Source organism: Sabethes cyaneus, chromosome 3, assembly GCF_943734655.1.
Source record: "Sabethes cyaneus chromosome 3, idSabCyanKW18_F2, whole genome shotgun sequence".
In the NCBI taxonomy this organism is placed as follows: Eukaryota; Metazoa; Arthropoda; class Insecta; order Diptera; family Culicidae; genus Sabethes; species Sabethes cyaneus.
This window is the reverse complement of record NC_071355.1, coordinates 99,048,930-99,073,203: the sequence shown is the minus strand read 5'-3', so window position 1 is coordinate 99,073,203 and position 24,274 is coordinate 99,048,930. Positions and strand designations below refer to the sequence as shown.

General features: G+C 39.6%; 1 protein-coding gene across 6 annotated transcripts in view; it reads left to right on the top strand.

Annotated features, from left to right (window-relative positions):
* LOC128744297 (protein slit) overlaps positions 1–24,274 on the top strand; it is a 378,694-nt gene that overhangs the window by 331,352 nt on the left and 23,068 nt on the right. For 3 of the 6 annotated variants that reach the window (XM_053841165.1, XM_053841163.1, XM_053841164.1), the window contains exons 3-5: positions 10,053–10,124; positions 19,689–19,760; positions 21,402–21,473. In XM_053841165.1, coding sequence (XP_053697140.1) covers positions 10,053–10,124; positions 19,689–19,760; positions 21,402–21,473 — 216 coding nt within the window. The remainder of the gene's footprint in view (positions 1–10,052; positions 10,125–19,688; positions 19,761–21,401; positions 21,474–24,274) is intronic. The other 3 variants (XM_053841169.1, XM_053841168.1, XM_053841167.1) reach the window with 1 other exon arrangement.

Here is a 24,274-nt window from a genome sequence, read left to right as displayed (position 1 = left end):
CACGGAACACATCAGTAGATCCAATATAGCTCCGATCAGTCGCGTCAGTTTATCCGGAAAACTGTTCGTGCATCCGCTATGGCGAGTCTCGATTGACTGTATCTTACGCTATTTTGAAATCAATACAGATGTGATGCGTGGGGACGTTATACTCCCGACATTAGAAGCCCGCCTGGTAAATTCATACGAAACCTTGCGCTATCGGTGACGACCGGCGAATCGCGGCGTAACAGTATCTGGGAGAGTGCCTTGTAGGTGGCGTTTACCAGCGTTATGCCGCGATAGTTGTAGCAGTCGAGACGATCACCCTTTTTATAGATGAGATAAGCCACTCCTTCCATTCATTCCTCCGGTAGCTTCTTCTCCTCCCAAATCTTGGAAATAACCCAGTGCAACCCAGTTTTGGGTAACCATAGTATCTGTTGCAAACGTTTCTCGGCCATGTTTAGTCAATATCCGTAGCCCGTAGGGAACGTATGTTCATGCTGTAAGAGAAAAACCGGCCATTTATGAGAACGTGGTCAATCTAGTTCATTGTACGTTTATTACGTTGATTTCTAGGTGCCTTTGTGGATATCTTTGAGTGGAATAAAGGTGCTTATGATCACCAGGTCTCGGGAAGCTGCGAAGTTTATATGTCGTTGCCCGTTATCGTTCATATGCAGGCTATGGGATCCTATCATCGTTCTGTACATCACTTCCCTTCCGATCTGGGCGTTCATATCCTTGATGACGATCTTGATGTCCCGTGGCCAGCAGCTTTCGTACATTGTTTTCAGCACCACGTAGAACGCTTCTTTCTCATAGTCGGGTCTACCTTCGCGCGGGCAGTGCACGTTGACGATACTGTAATAGAAGATACGGTCCTTTATCTTCAATAGAAACACTCTTTCGTCGATCGCCTTCTAATCTATCACGCGATCCTGCATTCTGACCAACACTTCAAAGCCCGTTCCCAGTTCGTTGATAGTACAACCGCACTAGTAAAACTGGGCCTTTTCGCCGCTGTTATTCCAAATTTTCTCTCCTATGTATCAAATTTCCTCTAGAGCTACGATGCCGAGCTTACAGAATTCAAATTGTTCGAGCCACTTCCGGTCTCCACGTAGGAAATTTAGCGATCTGCAGTACCAAGTACCGAATTTCCATTTGGTCGTACTTGTTTGGTCACCTAGGTCGATGCCGAATATTCCGATCCGTATTCACTTGATTTTCCGTAGTAGATTAAGGTTTGGGTAGGTGGCCTTACTAGGCCCATGCTACCGAGTTTCGTGATGGGGCTGCCCAGACAACATAGTGCCTCCTTCCCTATCGCCCTACGACCTGAGGGTCCACCAGAATTGGCCATCCGATTCACGCTAAAGTTGTTCGAATTCCGGCTGATACCGCGAGGAGGTTGCTGGATAAGAGGCTAAGGACCACTATGGGTCCATGCATTATTCAGCCGTTCACCAACCAATCGTTCTCAATCGTTTTCATCTAACCTGGCGTGAAAGTAAATGCGAAAATACTCTACGCCAGATCTCGCTCCACCCGGTCCAACCATCTTGCTCGCTGCGCTCCTGGTCGTCTTGCGGATTTCAGGCAAACACATCTTTGCAGGGTAGTAGTTCGGTCCAGTTCAAGCCACAGTTTGGATATTGGGTTCACGGTAGAGCTGTCGAGCTCATTTACCAGCATGCAATGCCATGTCAAACTCTTAGCCAATACCATCGCTCTGTACTGTTTCTGTATCGACAGGGCCTATCTATTGTAAGTGTTGAGACTAGCCCGAATACATACATGATAATAAGCAAACATTTTCGTACGTCAGCTGACCATTCATACAAAGTGTCGTGTAGAGATGAAATGCATTTGCCACTTTTTGTTTACAGTTGTACCTAGTTGGAATAGTATGGGGAAGTGATAGAGAATAAAGTGTGCTTTCCCCCAAACAACACGGGTTTAAATAAGAAGGTCCCCAGTTCTTATTTACACCCGTGTTGTTTGCAGCAAACGAGAAGAGAATACAAAAATGTGTCTCCAAGACTCCGAACACAGCACTGTGTACCACCCATCGTAGATTGAATCAGTTTTATGAGCTTCCTGGGGCAGACGTTCTCGTCCATGATTTTCCATAACTCTTTCCGGTCGATGGTTTCATATGCGACTTTGAAGTCAACGAATAAATGGTGCGTGGTAGCTCTGTATTCACGGCCCTTTTGGAGAATCTGCTGCAGTATAAATATTTGATCCGTTGTAGACCGACCTTCGACGAAGCCGGCTTGATAAGTTCCCACAAATCTATTCGCAATTGGTGATAGTCGGTGGAAAATTATTTTGGGACAGCACTTTGTAGGCGGCATTGTAAACGTTGATCACTTAATAGTTCTCACAGTCGAACTTGTCGCCCTTTTAGTAGATCGGGCAGATAACCCCATCTTATCACTCCGGATGAGTGCTGTTTCGTATCCCAAATGAGTAGCTGTTTCGTATCCCAAATTCTAGAGAAGAGCTTCCGCGTTTCTTGAAAACGATGCAGCCGCTCCAACTGCGCATATTCCTACTCTGCGAGGTAGCCCTTTTTCCCCGCAAGATTTAGTTTCGCTTCAGTTTCTTCTGTTTCTTTCCACGTTCTGCGCACCTTGGTAGTCCGCGCAGCGTCCCCCTCAGCCATCACCCTCCTGCATTCATCGTCAAACCAATCGTTCCGCCGATTCCATGCCACCTTCCCCATGGAGCTCACCACGATACTGCTGCTGGTTGTGTTACAACAACCCTCGAGTGAACCAAGAATGGTTGAAAATGAACTTCATTTCGAATACACAATTATTACACAATTTACCACACGCAAATCGAATCGACCATTTTCTCTTGGACGTTTTGGAGAACAAAGTCCTAGCTAAAAATACACCAACCTTGAGGCGCTTAATAAATCCATTATCCGTGAGTGGCCCAAAAGAACGACCAGTCATATTCAGGCAGCTTGAGATTTGTTTTGTTACCATCTCAAGGACATAGCCAAGGCAAAAGCTGGTCATATCGAGATATAGTGAATTGATTCTGAATTTTTTCCACTACACTATGAAATAAATGAAATCAATTTTCCAGATTGAATTTATGACGTTTCGAATAGATTGCATATTGAATGTCGGACCCTGGATATATAATATTCAATAGTAATCACTAATACCCGGATCGATCCCACCGATGGCATTGGCCAAAAATCGAGTTAGATTATTTATGGAAGGACACACACACCCAGACATCTGACTATTGGCTTAATTCAGTTTATCCAGTAAAACATTCTTAATTGAGTAGTTACGTAAAACATTCTTCTGCGTTGAAATTTACTTTGATTCGACTCATCAAACGCCTGCACCATTGGAGAGCGAAATTAAAGCATTTCTGCGGTGATGTAGGTAAAACGGATTCGTCGTTCAAGTTTTCGACTTATTGATACGTTGTACGTTCCTCTGGCCACAGACGCATCCTAAAAAGATTTCCTGAGAAGTGTGCTGTCTGTCTGGGAATGCAAATTTAACAGTCATAAACATACTTTATTCCTACTTCCACCTTCTGATTTCGCACAATTGAGACATTTGGAAATCATTAACACTTCGGCTTCATAACGTTCCCATGCAAATTGAATCCATAAATTTTTTTATGAGCTGAAGGTTTTTTTCGGTGTTTAATTACTACCTTGTGTAGAGATGAACGTGCATGTGTATGGTTTGCTAAGGTCGTAAACATGTTTAAAATTTTATTCTGATGTTAATAACTTTAACAGCCATATTGTGGGGTTGGAAAATGTCTGAATTTATAAGCTTTATAACTTTCTTAGAGGTTCTGTAAATCTAGAATTAAAACTTTAGTATCAAATCAAAACATATATCTTAGGAGATAAATCATGCGTCATTTCAAAACTTTTTAAAGCCTGCAAAATTAATGGAAAAATTATTCGCATTGATTAGTGATTCAAAAACAGACGTTCTGCCGGCCAAACGAAAAATGGAAATCTATAAAAACTAAGAGTGGAGTCACTGCTTCCTGAATAGATGATCGATTTAGTTCAAAAGCGATTCCGCCACAGAAACTGTTTATGTTTATTGATACTATTTGCCTCTTGGTAATCATTTGGCCAATACGAAAGTAACCATAGTGTAGTGTTAGAGGTAGGTAGAGACGCGGTATGGTGTGGACCACACAGGGCGATATTTTTGAACGTTTTCAATTTCCAAATCAGCACGTCCCAGCGGGATGGTTTCTCGTCTGAACTCTTGCGCCATGCAAACTGACTGCCGAGCGGGAAATGGTCGCAATCTGAATGATGCTGGGGTTTTTCGACGAAATGCAGGAGAGATACAGCAGATGCAGCATGAATAGAGTTTTCCTATAAATATTCGAAACTAATTTTAATGCAAATGTACTAGTATTCACTTACTTTTCTACTATTCGTTTGAATTATATGTTTAGGATGTGCGGGTGAAAGTTTTGTTTTCATTTTCTTCAGGTCAGATTTTCTATCACCTTCGCCAGCAGTTTAACAATAACTACTCGTTCTGTGAGACGGTATAAAAGTTCTATTCTCTGCAGATGATGCCTCGTATAGGACCAGTTGTTGCCGAATCAAAAATAACATTGAACAGACAGACCCTGCAGCATTTTCAGATTTAGTCGTCACTCCCTACCAGGATTCAATTCGAGCCAAAGTTCGTGTGCAAAGTTGTTTGTTTAGCTGTTACATTTCTCGTCTGACCTCTTTCTCTGGAGGATTGGAATTCTATGTTAGCATTTTTGTGTACACAAATAGAGTGACAATTCCTGAATTCCTAAATTTGCACACAAATGTCTCTCTAGCGTAAATTCCACTGTACGGCGTAGTAGCCGATTCTCATTGGGGGAAGGTAATATCTGCATTTGCCGGGCTGCACATTGTTGCAAAGTATCATGAGGGTCGATAGTTCGGACGAGACACACTGCTGTTCGTAGCAGACAATATGCAGACTTCAGTGCAGTGTCAAAAATAAATATCCATAGGACAATAGACGTTATTGAATTGGCGTCAGGTGTTATCAACGAGCATCGGTCTCTTTTTTTACAAACTCATACCTGGCTTGGAAATGACGATGTTGATGATGACTATTTTCTCATCTGCATTTTACTGCGTGTAGACACAGACACACCAATCTATTTCTAGCATATTTTTCACCTGTTATCTGTCCCTATCAAAAATTGACATAAACTAATGGGCATCCAAAATACTGTGGTTTCGGATGATGAATTTGTGAATTTCTGTAAAATTGTAGTATGCTAATGTAGATGAGCAAATTACTAATGACAATCGGTCTCAAAGCATCTGTCATCAAAGCTTGTTTATTATTTTTATAATGCACAAAGCTGATAAAGTTTCTCATAATTCAAACGTGTATCTCTACGGTTGAATAACCAAGCCGATAATTTGGTGATCATATCAGTGACTCATATGTGTAAATATTGGAAGCAAACTGTTACTACAATCGTTCACCTGCTCAATAAAAGCAGTTGCATGTTTTTCGCACGTCAGCCTTCTAATTTGGCCAATTCAAATGGTTTGCCAATATAGCTCCGCAATATTCAACGCTCGTACGTCTCGTAAATCTCGGCAGTAAATGATGCCATTGGAATACAAACAAACCATATAACCGGCTTAGTTTGAGGCGGCTAACTGCTCGGAGCCAGCATATATTACCAGTAAATAGCGATTTTTACGATACATTAGATTCCACTAATAGATTTGTGATTAGAAAAACTAATAGCCGTCGGCCTACGCGTAGCTCACGCCCATTCGTTGTGAATGAATATTTATTTAACACAACGTCTCAGATTAGCAACAACAAGTCGGTTTTTGCCCCGCTGGTTTTTGAAATCCATTGATATGAGCCATCTACTAGAATATATTAGCATGCTTCATCTCTTTTGAACAATAATTTAATCTTAATAATTGCATTTAACATGTCAGTAGAATCATTTAAGACGAGAAAATTCATTTAGGAGAAAAATCGAATGATTCGATTAGAAGATTCAGTTATTCGATGTTTAAATTATTCGGAGAATGATTTTTATTTATCGGATGTAAAAAGTAAATTGACACTCTTGACAGGTATTATTTTGAATTCAAAAATCTAGCTTTGGGTAGCAGATTTTAATGAACCTTCTGAACCCTAACCTTGCAGATATCAAATCTCTGGTACCAACTGGGATGAAGATCGGGTAACCAACCCCGAATGGCATAATACATTCGCTTTAAAACCATCGGCAACCCGGCGACGAAAAGGATCTTTGGATTGAAAACTCGAAATATGGAACTGACTGTCACTGAATTTCCTAGGAAGTAACCGTGACTTTCTGAAGAATTGAAAATCCTACAATGCACGGTGGTCCGGATTCGAAAAAATGCGGACATAAGCAATTTGGTAAAAATGCGTAATTTTTCAAGCGTGGTGTCTTCGGAGAAGTTTTATAATAAAATACAGCGCATCTTTCTGCACTATTAAGGTGACCGTGAATTCACCTATTAGGGTGATACAGACTTTTGTTTTTTTAAATATTATGTGAATTAATTTTTAAATATTATTAAAAACATAATATCTCCAAAAAGTTGCAGAACACACTAAAATAAGCAACTTTGCTAAATTTAGTAACTATCTATCTCTTACTGGTTGTGAAATATAATGATGTGTTAACGCTTGACGAGCTATAAAAAAATTTATCAAAAAATAACACATTTTTCAATTGATTTTTTCTGAGATTCCTTTAGAGATCTCCCAATGGAAATATTTTTTTAAAGATAAAATATAGTACTTTCAGCTAATGGTTATCTAGTTTGTGCGAAGTTGCCCGAAACTGAAAAATAAATTGAATATTGCAGTTTTTTTTCATTTATTTTATAACTTATTAAATATGCGTCCTAGCGACAAACAGTCTTCAGGAAAAACGTGTAGCAATAAGCAATAAAAAAATCGTGTGCAAAGTTATTGAGCATAATTGATTTTTAAGTACTCCTTTTCAACATATCATTATTTTTCACAACCGGTAAGAGATAGATAGTTACCAAATTCAGCAAAGTTGCTTATTGTAGTATGTTCTGCAATCTTTTGGAGAAACATTTTTTTTTAATTATTATTATTAAACTTCTCCGAAAACACCACCCTTGAAAAATTATGCATCTCTTACCTCATTGCTAATGTCCGCATTTTTTCGAATCCGGACAACCGTGCAATATACACGTCATCGGCGAAGCCTTAAATTGATTGGATTTATTAAAGATCGTGCTCCGCATGTTAAATTTCGCTCATTTCGTAACACTTTCTAGCGCTATGTTGAACACCAACGCCTTGTCGTAGTCCCTTGCGCGTTTCAAACGGGCCTAATAGTGCGGCCGATATCCTCCTGACACATTCCAGCGTTACGGGACACCATGCCCACCACGCAAATCAGTTCATATTTAACCAAATCCCTGGTATACATCTGGCAAGTAAGGTCCCCTTAGGTTACCAATTTTTCAAACTGTTTGCCAGAAATTTGGTAAAACAAGAACCAACTTACACAGTAAAAATAGTTGCTAATTGTGTCCCGTAACACTAGAATGTGTCTCATAAACCATTGTACACCATCCTTGCACCTTGTATAAACGGCTAATTAGACTGATTGCTCTCTTTGAGCATAAGACGTGAAAATAGCTTAAAAAGGATCTGCGAGTTCTCGCAGCTTACAAACGGCGAGTGCTAAGAACGATCATTTGCCGTGTGCAGTAGAATGGTGTATGGAGATGCAGAATGAACCATGAACTCACGCATCTCTACGGAGCACCCAATATTCAGAAGTTGACTAAAACTGAACGGATACACTTTGTAGGACATGTTGCTAGACTACCGGACAACTATCCTGTAAAAATGGTGTTCCCATCGAAGCCGGAGATAAAGAGAGGCGCAACGAGCGAGATGGTTAATCCAGGTAGAGCCAGATCTGGCGAGCACTGAGGACCATAAATTATGAATACAGTTTGCTAAATTCACTTTCATCGTAGGAGCTAGGAGATTTTAAACGTGGGATTATTTTATTCGCTTGCAACTGTCCTTCTATTGAAAGAATATCGAACATAAATATTTAGTTTTCAAAATAAAAAAAAAATACTTATGAGCTGTTCTCATAAGGTAAACCAACTGGTAATTGGAATTTGCGACATTATACTCTACATTCTGCATTGTGCTGCCGTCAGTATGATACAACGGCATTCGCTCGTTTCAGTTGGTTGCAAATCAGATATTGCGAAATTAAAGAAGTGGTGTGTATTGTAACTAATACCAGAAGTAATTTCGAACCTTGTTTTGACATTTAGTAGAGATTACTTGTCGTCTAGAAAGGTAATTTTGCCGTCTTTAGTTTAAATGATAATTAAATTTTATTTGCCTTTGTCGATATTGTTCCTCATTTCGGATTATTTCAGTAGTTCGTAATCTCCTTATATAGACTTTATTTAAAATTTTGTCGTTACATAAATATTAACTTTTATCGTTCAAAATAATTCTGTCTACTCCTAGTGAAAAAATAGCTCTTTTTGTTTCATTCTTTGCTACAGTGCAACTGCTGGAATGCGAAGGCATGGATAAGTGGGCGCCGTTGGGTGCACTGCAATTATTCAAATTTGTACCGACCGATGTTTAACCGTTTGACATGAATTTACCGAACTTATAGGTCGTAACTAACGAGATAAATCTTTGCCGCGGATTTCTTGATCAGATAAATCTCGCCGATGCGAGATTTGTTTCGTAAGTCGTATTTATAATATATGTACGCGCCGGGATTATCGAAAAACGAGTGTTCATTTTTTCGGCGGACGGCTCCTTTCGCCAGCTTCATCACGTGGAGCCGTCTGTTTTGGGAATTACACGGGTGTACGAGGCATAAGATATAAGGGGCAGCTGAAACCGCCCACAAGGATTGGTCGGACAAGATCACCGTACCACCACCACGCGATCGCGTATGGTAATATAGTTGTTTTTGTGTCGTTAAGAGAAAAGGAATGAACCGTTTGCATCAGATAATGCGTATGACTGCCGAAAATGGAGCGATCGCTCGTTGAAATGCATATAAAATGCACATGCCGCGTTCATGTCAGATAAACAGTACGAAGTAACAAATTAATTTTACGGCTTCCTTTCGCAAACCCGACATTGCTTTACGATTTCCATTATTTTAATATAAAGTCGTAAAAAATAAAGTCATCCAGCGATCAAATAAAAATTATGGATATAACCGATAACTTTTCTATAAAAGAAAAATTACATGACCCGTATAAACGACAACAATCATCAATTCACTTTTATCGACTCTTTTTTGGAGATATTCAAACATCTTAACTGCTGTATGAATATGGTTATAAGTCTTCTCCTGTTTCTGACTTGTCTGTAGACTGTACTACTTTTTCATCAGCCACAGCCATAACTTTTGTGTTTCAACAATATTTTCACAAATCACAACACAAAATAATTCGAATCATTTCACTCGATACCATACATTTTCATTACCCACCCACATTCACTTTAACTAAACCGATACAAAGTCAAGAGTCCATTCTTTGTCAGAGACCAATGGAAAACTTTTTATCTCATATTCACCATCAGCTGCTTGAATGAATATCCTAGCTGGGGCATTCCTTTCCGGTGGCCGGTGACGGTGCTTCCTTCTGCCAGCGTTGTTCACAGAAAATATCGCTAGCTGTGGGTATAGCACACTAATACTTGGGCACTATGGACCATCAGAGATGGTGCAGGATAAAGAAATTTTGTCAATGGTGCTTCCTGCCTCTGCTACTCGAAAGTTTTGAATTTAATAATAATTGACACAACGATTGGCAGTAATGTATGGGGCAACTGCCGGAAACTAAAAGCGGCTCATAAAATATGCGAACACCAAAAGTTTTTTCCAGCAGGCATAGGGATACTATAAAAAATCGTTCACTTTACTAAAGTACAGAATAGAATAGAAATAACATGCACTAATTTCCTTTCATTTTTATTTTTCGCTTACAGGGATCTACAAGGCAACAACATCACCGTCATCTACGAATCAGATTTCCAGGGTTTATCGAAGCTGCGAATATTGTAAGTATACACATTTCAAAAGCACATTATAGTTTCAAAAGTTTAATTGCTTCTAGTCTGTCACGTTTCTTGCTAGCAGAGTGAGTCTCACCAAAGCACAACCGTTCCCAAACGAACGAAATTCCTTTGATAATTTGGTGAATAATTAAATTTAACGACGAATCTGGTGTAGCGTTCAAGTGCTTTTAATAGTGTTACCAAAAACTTTTTACTGTTCCACTGACTGCTTGCTGCGAGCATGTGGGTTCAGTTTCCTGAAAGAAAGGAACTTTCCAACGCATAATTACAGCCAGTTAATTTCCGATTCATTAGGTACTGCATAGCAGCTAAGTGCCACACGAGAGAAGGATCTCTCTGATGAAAATTCACATTTAACTTGGGAGGTTAGTTTCCATAATGAGTCGGTTGCTGCTAATGGAACATGCTGACGGAATTATGGTTTTGCTTTTCTAATAACATTACTGATCGATGAGTTCCATATGCTGCGATGAGAAATATGGGTAGTTGGCGAATTCAATTTCAGTCACAGAACACCGACCTTCGAAAAAATATTTTGCAATTTTGCAACGTTTAAAAAAAGGTACAGTCGATGGTCGATGACCGATCATTGCTTGTTCGGCCAGAACTCAGGAATCCATCATAATGCTATCGTAGAATTTTCCCAGCTCAAAGATTAAAAGTAAAAAGTTCTTTAAAAAATTTCTATGAGGTAACACAGAGTTTTAAACTTTTCTTTAAAGTATTCCACCACCGTTGATTATTTTGTTAAAAAAATTTCAAATTAAATTTTTGTCATTTGCTCAAAAAATTTGCTGTTGTTTCGATTCTTTAAAAATTTTTATTATTTAATTTTTGTTTTGTTTTTATTCTTTGTGTGATGCAATCGCGCATTCCTGTGAACGTAACAATCATTAGATTAGGAAAAATATCGTCATTTCACAGCGAATATATTAATTGGACAACATTGCTTTGTGTCAAAAATTCGTGTGTATAATTAATTACTGGTCCCATGAACGACCTTTCCTCGAGAAAGTTTACGAAATCAACGGGCGGCACCCCGCAAAGAGCAACATAGATTAGCTAGCCATATAGTGGCGTCATACGGTTTTTTAAAACCCCAACAAGAAATTTGATCGCAAGACCCTGTTTGGATCGAGCGCATCCATTAACAATCGGACCTATTGATACTCAGTTTATTATCACCCGAAGCGATCACTTCATCACCCCACGAGAGGACTTGATTTAGCGCAGGTAGCTTCGCCTAACGAGCTCATTATTCAAATAACATGTGTAATTTGATTTCTTTAGTTTCCTATCATCATCGCTCGGTTTAGGTTACGCACTTTGCCAATAAACTTTTTCTAACTAATCGATACCCGTGCAAGCAACTGGACGTTCATTGGTACAAAAACTGGTTCCCATGATCGTATACGTACTAACGAGCAAGCATCCATTCACGTTTCTGTAATAGTTGAACTATAAATTGAATATAAAGATAACGTAATGCAGTTTAAGACTGAAGAAAATTAAAATTAAAAGTGAAATTTGTTATGTGTTTTTTTTTTGTTTGATCTTTTTTGCTGTAAATATTTATGTTTTTTTTCATATCGATCATATTTCGAAGAATTTGTAGCATTCAAAGGATATTTGAAACCAGCCGTTAGTAACCAAACCGGTTATGTTTAATTATATTTAATAAAAAATTTCATTGATTTTCGCCTCAAATAAAATACAACTATTAACAAAAACGCTAATGCAGATCTTATCATCGGAGCCTAAACAAGCAGTGAGTGAAAAAGAGACTAATTGTTAAGTAATTGTGAAACCATAGTTCCCCCTATGAAATAACTATATTGTCGCTTGGCAGATCTGGTGCAAATTTTTTGTTACGATGCAGGAAATGACGTACAATTATTCGTATCTTATCCAAAGCCTAGATAACAGAACAGAAGTCGTCGTCGTTGTCAGCAGCATAGAACCGGGGTGGATCGTGTACACATCCCCATTCAATACCTTACGACGTGTTCGGCCTACCGTAGCCTACCAACTTTCGTCAGTTGTACGCTGGGTATCTCTCCAAGCAGTGCCTATAGCTTGTGATTCATACACCTTCACCATTCTTCGCTTTCCGTCCTCCGTGAGCAGTATCACGGCTCCAAATCCATAAAAAATACCATTCTAATAAGTGTTTCCCGTTGAAAGGCGTTGCTGGATCTCCTTGCTAGTGTCATTGTCCGCGATCAGCAGTGATCTCAAATACACGAACTTATCTACCACTTTGTTATCGTCAACGGTTACCGTCCGTAGAGGCACGCGTTTATTTCGTTTGAACCTCTTCCTTTCATGCATTTGCAGGATAAGCCATCACCTTTTGTCAACCTTAACCGCGTCTCGAAGGGACTCAAGAGTGTCTCCGAAATGCGCGCGAAACTCATCACTCGATCCAGTCTAGCTCTAGTCAGTCGCATTGAGTTCGTACATTATCTGCCATTGCTCGTCTCGATCGGCTATATCATATGCTGCTTTGAAATAAATAAAGTTATGATGCGTGGGCACGTTGACTCCCGAAGCTCTGGTAATTCCCTACGAAACCAGCCGCCGCAACAGGATCCGAAAGAACCTTGTAGGCGGCGTGTATCAGCCTTATGCCGCTATAGTTGCAGCAGTCGAGCCGATCACCGTTATTGTTGTAGATGGAACCTATCACTCCATCCATTCCTCCGGTAGCTTCTCCCCCTCTCAAAACATGGAAATAACCGAGAGTAGAGCCTTTACCAGCGTTTCTCGGCCATGTTCATGAAGCACTGCTGGTAGGCGGTCCTTACCAGCGGCTTTGTTGATCTTCAGCAACCCGATTTCCGGTTTGACTTTTTGGAGGTCAGGCGCTGGGGCATTACTATCTTCTATGGACACTCCTAGGTTAACTTCAATTCCGCCTCCTTCTACATATTCGCCATTGAGGTGTTCATCGGAGTGCTTCCACTTTTCGACCACCTCGTGCTCGTGTGTGATTAGATACTCCCTCTCGTCCCTACACGGGTCAGATTTCTGTGTAACCCTTAAGAGTGTGGTTCACCTTCTCGTAAATTTGCATGAGTAGCTCGGAATAATTGTTCTAGTTGTTCACGATATGTGCACCGCCCAGTTCGCTTCGAGGTACGATGCTGGTCTAACAAGCCAGTTGCCATATGTTCGAATGCCCACTGGGCGTAGCTGCTAGAGTCAGTTGGATAGTCATGTACTCTAATAACCGGCTGCGAAGTCTGTCGATAAAGAAGGGTCAAGTCTTAAAGACGTTTATATCCAACGCGTTGCTTTTTTCTTCACGATCTCTGTCCTCCTTTTGGCGCTTCTTACTGCTCAGAAGCCGCCGGTGTTAGGCCAAGTTCTCCCTAGTGGTAATACTCCAATAATTTTTTGAAGCAAGTTTTTTTTCTCCACCTCTTGTTGGCATTCCGCATCAAACCAATCATTGTGTATACTATATATACGACAGAAATGGAAGTTCGAACAATGCGATGATCAATTTATGGTATTTTGTTTTTCTTTTCCTGATAGAGCTACATCACAACTGTGTCTATTACTAAAGAATATTTTTGTATGATCCAGATTTGATTTCGAGCAGTGACCATTCAACATACCAGTGATTACCCGAAGATCTTTTTTACTAAGATTTCATAAGATCCGGGCTTTTGCGACATTCGGTCTTATGAATCTTTTTGCGTGTCTTAATATATCCGTGGCGTTCCAATTTGATTCTGCCATGAATTCCTATGTGCTTATTTTGGTCCTCAGAGCACACTCTGGGACTTCACAACATGGTTCCGGACCTATAAAGTTTGATACAGAACCTAGGCTTGCTAGGCTGTCGGCTTTTTTTATTTCGTTCAATAGCACAATAGCCGCCGGTTTAGAGTTATGTCGTTCCTACAGGCCAATTGTTTGACAGAATTAATCCATTCCCAGGCTTGCTTCGATTTACATGAAAAGCTTTTTGAGCCCATTGAGAGCAGCTTGGCTCTTAAACAAAATAAAAAAATATGCAGATCTTTGCAAATCTACACATCTGCTTTATTCACAGATTTTCGCACATTCAATAATGTCGTAAGTTTGTGCATGAAACTGGACTGTGTTCCGTTGGTATAGCTTTATTGAGTTCAGGGTCAAAAACCACAGCTCCAATATTTGGTTAAGTTCTTTGGTGGTTAAGAACACAATCCCAAGAAACAATTCTTAATCCGCTTGGTTTTATTACAATTTTGTAAAGGTTTTATGGCGGCAGTCACGTAGCCAGGGGGGGTGCCCTGGGGGCCTTGCCCCCCCCCCCCCCCCCGAAATATTTTGGCTTACATTTAAAAAAAAATTCAACGCAGAATAACAATACACAAGCTAAATCTGTAGCACAAGTATATTTTTGAAGAGTGCGCCTTTGAATAACAATATAACCGACATCGTTTTGTATCTCTCTTAGTCTGTGAAAATTCTCAACTATGTAGCTCTCCGTTACTTGGAGCATTCGGCATGAACAAAGGCGACAAAATAAGGACATGGAATGGAGACTTGGTACCTAGAACGGCAGATCGTTAAATTTTGTTGGTGGCGATAGAGTGCTGCTCGATTAGTTAGAACCGCGAAAGTTTGGCATCTGGCACTGCAGCGGAGATATGTCGCAAAGGCGAGAAGGTGTGGAGGATCCGTGGCAGTAAAGCCCAATTTTTTCAGAGCAGTGGAGCGACCAACGAGCTGGGAACGAGCTTCCTAATGTTGGACAAAATGCAGAATCGCATAATGGACTGGAAAACGATCAACGAGAGGATGTGCGTGTTGAGGATAAAAGGCCGTTTCTTCAATTACACTATCATTGACGTACACGAAGGTATACCCGACGACGAGAAGGAAGCGTTCTATGCGCAACTGAAGGCAACGTACGATAGCTGCTCATGATAGGACATCAAGACCGTCATCGGGGCTATGAACGCCCCGGTCGGCAGGGAAGCAATGTATAGACCTGTGATTGGGCCCCATAGCCTGCACACTGACACAAACGACAACAGCCAGCAATGCATCAACTTTGCAGTTCCTGAGCACTTTCTTTTCTCACAAAGATATCCACAAAGCCACCTGAAGATCACCTGACCAACGAACTTCGGACCATATTCACATCGAGGACCGGTTTTTCTCGAACATCACCAACGTATGCTCCCTATCGACTCGGACCATTACCTAGTAGCAGTACATGTGCGCTTAAAACTATCGACGGTATATATCTCGCGACAAAGCCGCTCGTCTCAGTTAAACATTCGGCAGTTAGACAACCCGCCAGTTGCCGAAAACCACGCGCGCGTACTGGATGAAGATCTGCCTACTTCTGTGGAGCTAGATGCTTCGACCCTCGAAAACGGATGGAGTATGATATGCTCGGCCGTCAACTAGGCCGGTCAACGAGGCAACCATGGTGCGAGTGCATGAAATGATTGGTTTGACGGAAAATGCCGACAAGCGATAGAATTGTAGGAAAAAAAGAGCTTGGGAAAACTATCTAATCATATCCACGAGAGAGAATTTGGCCAAGAATCGGCGCGGAATGAGTTGACCATGATCCTGAGGAGGTAAAAGCGTCAGAAGGAGGACAGAGATCGTGAGGAGCTGGAACAACTATTCTGGGCTAATGACGCGCGCACGTTTCACGAAGAGATGAACCAAACTTGTGAGGGCTAAACCTGACATATGTAGGGATGAGGATGAGGGGATCTAATGATGAGCACAAATGAGCACGAGGTGGTCGACAGATGGAAGCAGTATTTCGATGAGCACATCAACGGCGATATAGCAATAGGAGACGCAACGGAAGTTAACCACGGAGTGCCCACAAACGACAACAGCGTGCCGGCTCCCGATCTCGAAGAGATCCGGCGAGAAATTCGTCAGCTGAAGAATAGGATTATCGGTCTGATTAGCGCTTTGTACATCGTCAGCTTTGTGCGGCATATCCTTGATCGAAGCGTCTTGCGGAGGGAAAAGTAGGCTCGATGCGAGAGTGCCAGAAGCTAAGCAGTTTTTAAAAATATTGTAAAACATTCTTCTCACCAGCAAACTAATTAGCAGAAATCATATTGTACGCAAACTTATGAAAACCATTAGAAAGTTACTTGTGTTACATGAATACTTAGTTAAACAAATTAATTAATTAATTCGAAAGAACATTCTGTAACATAAGCATTAAATATATTTCTTAAACTAAAGGTTTTCTGCATACTAACTTGACCTACCTCCAGAGGCGAGTGTACCTCTTAAGTTTAAAACTTCTCTAATAAAAAAATGACTTGGCCCCCCCCCCCCCCCCAAACGAAAATCCTGGCTACGTCACTGTATGGCGGTGTTACCTCTAGTTTATTATGGTACGCAGTATCAAGACGATACTTTCGCTCATACCTCACAGATCGATAGTTGATGGTTGCCGTTGGAGATTATCGATCCGATAGCCATCCAGCTTCGTCTAGTACTTCAAGGAAGACACTTAGGCCCTCTGATTTTTCTACTTTATTTCAACGACGTTAATTTGGCCATCAGCGGCCTATGACTCTCATATGCAAAGCAAAGCAAAGCCATGGGTAGAAACGTCCTTCAGAACTTGACCCTTCTTTATCGATAGACTTCGCAGCCGGTTATTAGAGTACAGGAAAATTACTATTAACTCTATACCGGCACCTCCCAGTCGAGATTCGAACATACGAAGACTGGTTTGTTAGACCAGCATCGTACCCCGGATCTAACTGGGATTTCACATGCAGATGATCTTAATATGTACTTCCAGATCCGCTCGACTGACGACTATCACTATCTCCAAAATCAACTCGATACCTTTGCCACTTGGAGCGACGTGAACCTGAAAGAAAGATCCGATTCCGATCTGATTTTCCCGAAAGAAAGATCCGATCCTGTTTTGTCATGAGCTCGAAGGCAAAGTAATTGAACGTGTTACGCCTATCAAAGGAAGTTATCTTAGACTCGTAGTTAACGTACAAACATCATATCTGTGGCTTGGCAACAACATACGTTCAAAGCCTCAGGGTCGTCAGGGCTTTATCTTTAGGATCTCGAAAAATTTCTCTGATATATACTGCCTCAAATCGCTATACTGTTCTGTTACTGTACTGTTGATTGCAGAAAGCCTACATGGTAGAATTGACTGTCTCGTGCTCTTTGGACAGTTTAACAAAAAGGTTCAACCACAAGAGCTGCGGATCAATGCAATGCACAGTGCGTTGAGCCATAGACAAAAATCATTTTTCACTTTTTTTAAATCGGGTATACTAAGTATTTAAAATTGTTTATAGATGCCTTCTGCTATATAAACAAGTATTAGTTTGCTTGGGAAATCGTCACAACTACTATTACAAGCGTTCAAACTGTCAAGTTGCAGAGTGGATTTTACTTACAAATTTTGCTTTCATTTTTGAGGGTCATTCTTCACGCTTGTAAAAGTTTCATAGTTTGTGTAATCAAAATCTTTAAAATGGAGAATAACAATCAAGGTTAGTAGAATAAATTTTGGTTATAGAAGGAATTCATTTTGACCTCACTCCTAAGAAATCGCCCCATAGAAACGACATAGATATTATCCTTCAAAAAAACAGAACTCCAACTTTGATTACTGATTTAAAAAATGTTCCACCGACTTCCAAGCTAAAATATGCACAGAATAATTGTTCAAAGTGTCCTCTATAAGATCGAACAGGTTTTAGCTGCAACTACCTGCAACTCTGCAAGATATTTCAATATTTGTAGATCAACGTTTAGCACTGATAAACCGTCAGATTTCCGTTGATTCTACTATATTATGTTATCCCTGTTAAAAGAAAGCACTGTTTATGAAGCTTTGTGATATTACTGTTCAAAATTAAACTCAGAGCAATTTTATTTCATATAGCGAGTAAATATTTCTTTATTTCTTTCTTCTTGGTTAAAAAACATAATAAACTTAATACCGGCTGCCGTTTTTTCCCTTTTCTCGGGTTGATAATAATGACGAATAATCAATGATAACGGGTTTCCTGCTGGAAATTCGTTTCGTGGATCTAATTAAAAGGTTTTCAAAAATTACCTAACAAAAACAAAACGTCGAGCTGCAGAATTTGTCTCAAATTATGCAACGGAAAATTATTATTATTATTATTTTCCGTTACGGCTGAGAATGGTAAAAAAGGCTTAAGTATTACTTAAACACTAGCTCTGTTCACATATATAGATTTGTTAGTACGATAGTATATTTTGCTTAGAAATGCTTGAACGTCTTCCATAAATATAGCTTTCCAAACTTTCATGCACTGAAGAAAAACTTTTCGATTACCGAAATTGCAGCCAAAGTTGATCTTCAAGTGCTGCTAATCTAACACTAGATGGCATTGCTGAATCCACCAAAGTATTTCTAGTACAAATGCCGCTTTCACAAACAACTTTGGTATTTATATAGCTGAGGGCAACCCATATAATGATGAAAAACTTTTGCAATGCTTGCGTAAAAATTTGGCGTTTGGGACATTTTTGCCATTATATAAATATTTTGAGACATTTAAGCAAATACTAGCTTCGATTATCACAAACAACTTTTTTTCATTACACTAGCTTGATAAAATGTCTAAAACTACCAGTTTTGATTTTTGTCCCACAGTCCCATACGTTCAACGCACTGTGCAATGTTGAGATTGCCACCTCGTTGAACTAATTACAGAATAAATGACACTATCGGCGGTCTGCTGCAGGCCTTTACTCAAGTGTCGTCGTAATTCGACTCCCATCTGTCAAGACGGATACTATACGGGAGAGGAAAACCTCGAAGGATATACATTTATTTTAAGATCTGTTTATATGCATTTGTAGTATTTTAATTACTTGACTATTTAAATGTTAACCTGATAATCATTGGAACTAAATAGAACCTGAGAATTAATAAACAATAATAATAGCCGTGAAGAGCTTTTGAGCGAGGATTTTGGGAAGTTATGAACTTTATATACCTGTATGTAATCAAGCCGACCTTGGCAACATCACGCGTTGAAATATAGGGATTTCGGGTGAAATTAACCTTGAGCTTTCTCCCCGTGTTATTACAAGCTGCTCCTGGGTTACTTCAAGTTCTTGGTTCTTTTGATCTACTGTCAATCGATCTTTGAACATTTTCAACACAATTGACATGGTTGAATTATCGATCTGTTCCCCAAAACACGTGCTCTGGATTTTCCATATGAGCGCATAAATTTTTTTCACTCGTGTCCACTTGACTTATCTTGGCTTAAACAAGATACACAACTACGAATAGCATACGCTTTGAAGAGACACAGTACTAAATTCGGTTAGTTTCTACCCAGTAGGAAAAATAGTTATGGCCAGTTGTAAGTGTTGCAATAATATTATGTTCGCCCTTTAAGTTCAGAAGCACACGCAAACAAGTGAATAGACACTGTTAGCTAGATAACTAAGAGAAACAAATGATATTTGTTTAAATGTTTACAATATAACCATATCAACGTGTTCGCACTAAAGAATATACATTAAATATTTCAGGCAACTGACGGATAACCAAATCTACACGATAGAGAAGGATGCCTTAATGGATCTGCTTTCCCTGGAACGATTGTAAGTATTTCTTAATTTTCCTTCCAAATTTGTATAACAACTACGACCTATTCCAGCGCTTCTATACACAGTGCGCAACAATTTTACTATGCAAACTAGCTTCTATTTCAAAATGTTTTTTATTATATAACTGACCTGTAAGTGACTGTGAGTTACAAGGAAAAGTTAGTTGTCCAGAACAGTTAAGGGACTATCAGCTCTCATTCAACGCTATTGCAGATTAGTTTTTTCCTTAATTTTTCTGAAATTTTGAATTCATTGATTGTCCACGTGTTCGTTTACATATATGCGTTTTACTTCTTTGTTTATTTTTCATTGTTTCGGTTTTTTTATCGCTTTTGCACAGTTTTATAAGGAGTCGCATCATAGCAGGGAATAACCCGAGCAGGAGCGAAGAACAAAATAATATAAAAACAATTTCAAACTGATGTATAACGCTATATTTTGTTATTGAATAGATATGGAGATACAATGATACCACATTTTGTTATTGAGCAGATATTGAGAACATTGGTTGTAAGACGAGTTTGACAACTAATTTTGTTATCATATCTTATTATGACATTAAAATGGCATTCGATATATTTCATAAAAAAAATTTTACTGATTAAAGAGATTTTAAACTATAAATATTTTATAAAATGATTTTTAAATTTGTCATTCAATACCTTAATACTAAAATATGTTATTCCAAACTCTGAACACAGTCATGTTATTTCTTTGTTATTCAAATAACACAACTAGTTATTCTTTTGGCCTTAAAGGAATAAAATTTTGATATTATTTTTTGTTATTTTACCTACTATGTTTTGCTATGAATTATTCGATTTCCATAACACAGTTTTATATTATTTTGCCTTTCGCGCCTGCTCGGGAAATTAAACCTTTATACCCGTCAGTGGCAACTACCGTTTTTTGTGAGCAGATAGAGCCTTTAGGAAACTTCCACTAGCATTGAAAAGTGTATCTGATATCCTCAAAGCTCTGTTTATCGCTTTTGCATTTATCGTTTTTAATAACTTTTGGGACTTCTGCGAAAAAATAATATTTCGAAAAAGTTAATCAACCTGATCCCATTTCGATTAACTTTTCCCGGATTCCACTGCACCTTCCAAAAAATGGTGTAATAAACAGTCTCATAGTAAAAATGTTTGCTTATCGTGTCTTTTAACGCTGAAATGTGTGTAATTTCCATAAATCGTAATTTTTTATACTCCAGAAGATCTTTTATACTCCATACTTATCGCACTCCAAAAGAGGTGCACTACCTGCGTCTCTTTTCATCTCACACGAAAAGCACACAATTCACTTTTTCGGTACCAGAACTTTTTTTTGCCGCCGGATATCCGATATGCTTAATGATTTTTTTTGTCTTTTCAACTTAATCATATTTCAATAATCGTTCCCGCTTTTTTTCTGACTTGCCGATTACTTACGGATGCAACTTGCTTACCAATTGTTTTTTATCAGATTTATAGTCCTCATTGTGTACTTTTCGTATTATTGCGTTTTGTGTCATTCGGCACTCTCTGCTTCGGTTCGCATTTAACGAATCGTTCAATTTAATTTCGGTGTGCGTGTATTTTTCATAATTTCTCTCTTCCTTTTTTTCTCGCCTCACGCTCTCTTTTTTATTTTCAGACGACTTAATAGCAATCGCTTAAAATCAATACCAGATAATTTTTTATCGAGCGCTGCTAATTTATTACGATTGTAAGTAGTAGGATGTAGGCAATGATTTATAGTTTTATGTTGGTTCTGTCGCTTTGTGCTCTCAGTCTATATCTTTCACTGCTACTCCATGTGTACCATCGGTTCTGGGTGGTTCGTATTGGCTTTTATGATACGAAATTTTAATTAATTTGTATTCATTGCATGGTCCGTATTATCAAATAATTGTGATTTATTAGTTTGCAATTACTTTTTGCTCGTTCACTTGCTTCCGGCTAAATAAAACCTGCTATAAAACTGATTATTTATGAAAAATCTGAGTTCTTGTTTGTTGCTTGGCCTTACTGCACTGGTTGTGTTTGGTTGAATAGAGAAATATGATAAAGTTTGATTTCATGCTCATGAATAAGCCCCACTTATTGCGACTGAAATCTTTTTCCCATTGACAATGTCTTTTAATCAATGTCGATATTTAATAGTCCACACCTGTCTTCCTATAGTGAAAGATTTGAAGGATCGGACTAAGGCAGAAATCTTAATGCATGCATGATAAATCTCCGTTGTACAAGGTACTGTTTCAATTCTTTAGTTCTAATGTGTATCTAAGACGACGGATCTTATTTATTCTGCAACTTAATGCCTTTTCAAATGTCACAATTAATCCTATACAGGGATACCTCGATATAAGACAGCCTCGTTATAAAACAACCTCGATATAAGACAATTCGATATAAGACAATTTTATTATCTTATATCGAAACAAATCCCTTTGACATAGCTGGTAACGATACCAGAGCTAATTTTCCATTCTAAAATCGGCGCCATAAAGATGTCCATTATTTCAAAATAACCCCAAAAATAGTAAAAAACTAATAGTTCAAACAATAATAAATAGTTCAAAAACCGTAAACACATAACACAGAGCAAAACTGGCGACCGCTAATGGACAAGCAATGGAGAGGAAAAAAGTGTTTGAAAAACTATTTTAGCACGAGAGAGAATTTGGCCAAGTATCGACGAGCGTGGAATAAGTTGACCACGATTCTGCGGAAGAAAAAACGCCAGAAGGAAGTCAGAGATCGTGAAAAGCTAGAACCATTGCGGGCTATGAGAAGGTGAACCAATCATGTAAAGGATACACATCGCAGCCTGATATGTGCAGGGATAACGATGAGCGAGTCCTAGTCAAAACCAACTATGAGGTTGTCGACAGGTGGAAGCAGTTCTTCGATGAGCATCTCAACGGCGATATAACAGACGGAGACGAACGTTAGCCTAGGAATGCCTTCAAAGGAAAACAGCGTGCCAGCTTCCAATCCGGCTGATATCCGGCTAGAATCGGAAAGCTGAAGAATAATAGAGCCATCGGAAAGAACTGACTCGCGGCAGAACTACACAAAAATGGGCAAGGGCCACTAGCAATGGCCCTTTACTGGATAATTTCAAGAATTTGGGAGGAGGAGAAACTACCGATGGACTGGATGTTTGGATGAAGGTGTAATTTTTATCATCTACAATAAGGGCAGCCGGCTAGATTGCTGTAATTACCGTGGCATTACGCTGGTCAACGCCGCCTACAGATTTTGTTACGTCGTCTATCCCCAATAGCTAGTGAATTCGTAGGACAGTATCAGGGGGGGTTTATGGGAGCCCGGGCCACTACGAATCAAATTCTATTTGCTGACAAATCCTTCAGAAATATCGGTGGTACAACGTGCCCACGCATCATATTTTCATGAGTTTCAGGGCAGCATACGATACAGTCGAGTGCGACATTAGACATTACCCTTCTTTATCGACAGACTTCGCAACCGGTTGTTTAGAGTACAGGAAAATTACGGGGCCAGTGTAACGATCCTACTGACTCTATCAAGCAAGCACAGCTATGGCAGCTAATGCACGAGAACGGTTTTCCGGACAAACTGAGGAGATTGATCAAAACTACTTTGGAGTGAGTGATGTGCTACGTGCGAGTTTCAGGGGCCTATCCTGCACCCAGTGCTTTTTTAGATGTCTCTATAAATGCCCATACATAACATTTTCGAATTTTGTTTGGCTGAGGTGCTACAGCTAAAAAAGCAAAATAGGTACACTGAGTGCAGGACAGGCCTGATTAATAGAAACCTTGGGACGACGGAGGAAATCTACGCCAGACTAAAAACGGAGGCCTCCCTTGGACGGTAACTATTAATGGCGATAATCTGAAAGCTGGGATCTCTGGTCACCGCCGACAATAACTCAACGACGCATTCAAGTCGAGCCTAATTTTCCTTCCGCAAAATGCTTCGATCAAGGAGCGTACGCCGCCACACAAAACTGACGATGTACAAAATGCTAATCAGACCGGTAGTTCTCTATGAACTCGAGACAGTAGCTCTGCTTACAAACGACATACATGCATTTGGCATATTTGAACAAAAGGTGGTGCGGACTATTTTTGGTGGAATGCAAACGGATAGTGGAGAGTGCCGTTGGCGTATGAACCACGAGTTGTAGACAATACTTGGAGAGATTTCCATCGTACGTCTGGCAACGGCTACATCGCAAGAGTGATTGCCGACTGTGCAATGAAATCCGTTCTCTTCAAGAACTCCACCGGCACCAGGAATAAGGGGGTAAAACGTGCTAGATAGCTCGACCAGGTTGAAACCGACTTGCCTATGTCGAGACGATTAACGATTTGGCGACGAGTAGCCCAGGACCGAGTACTGTGGAGAAAAATTCTTGATACGGCAAGAGCCACCCCAGTTCTATGCTGCTATAAAAAAGAAGTACCCGGATAATTGAGTCCCAGTGCGAGCTATCTAGCTTTTCACGAGCCATAATGGCGGACGTGTTCGTAA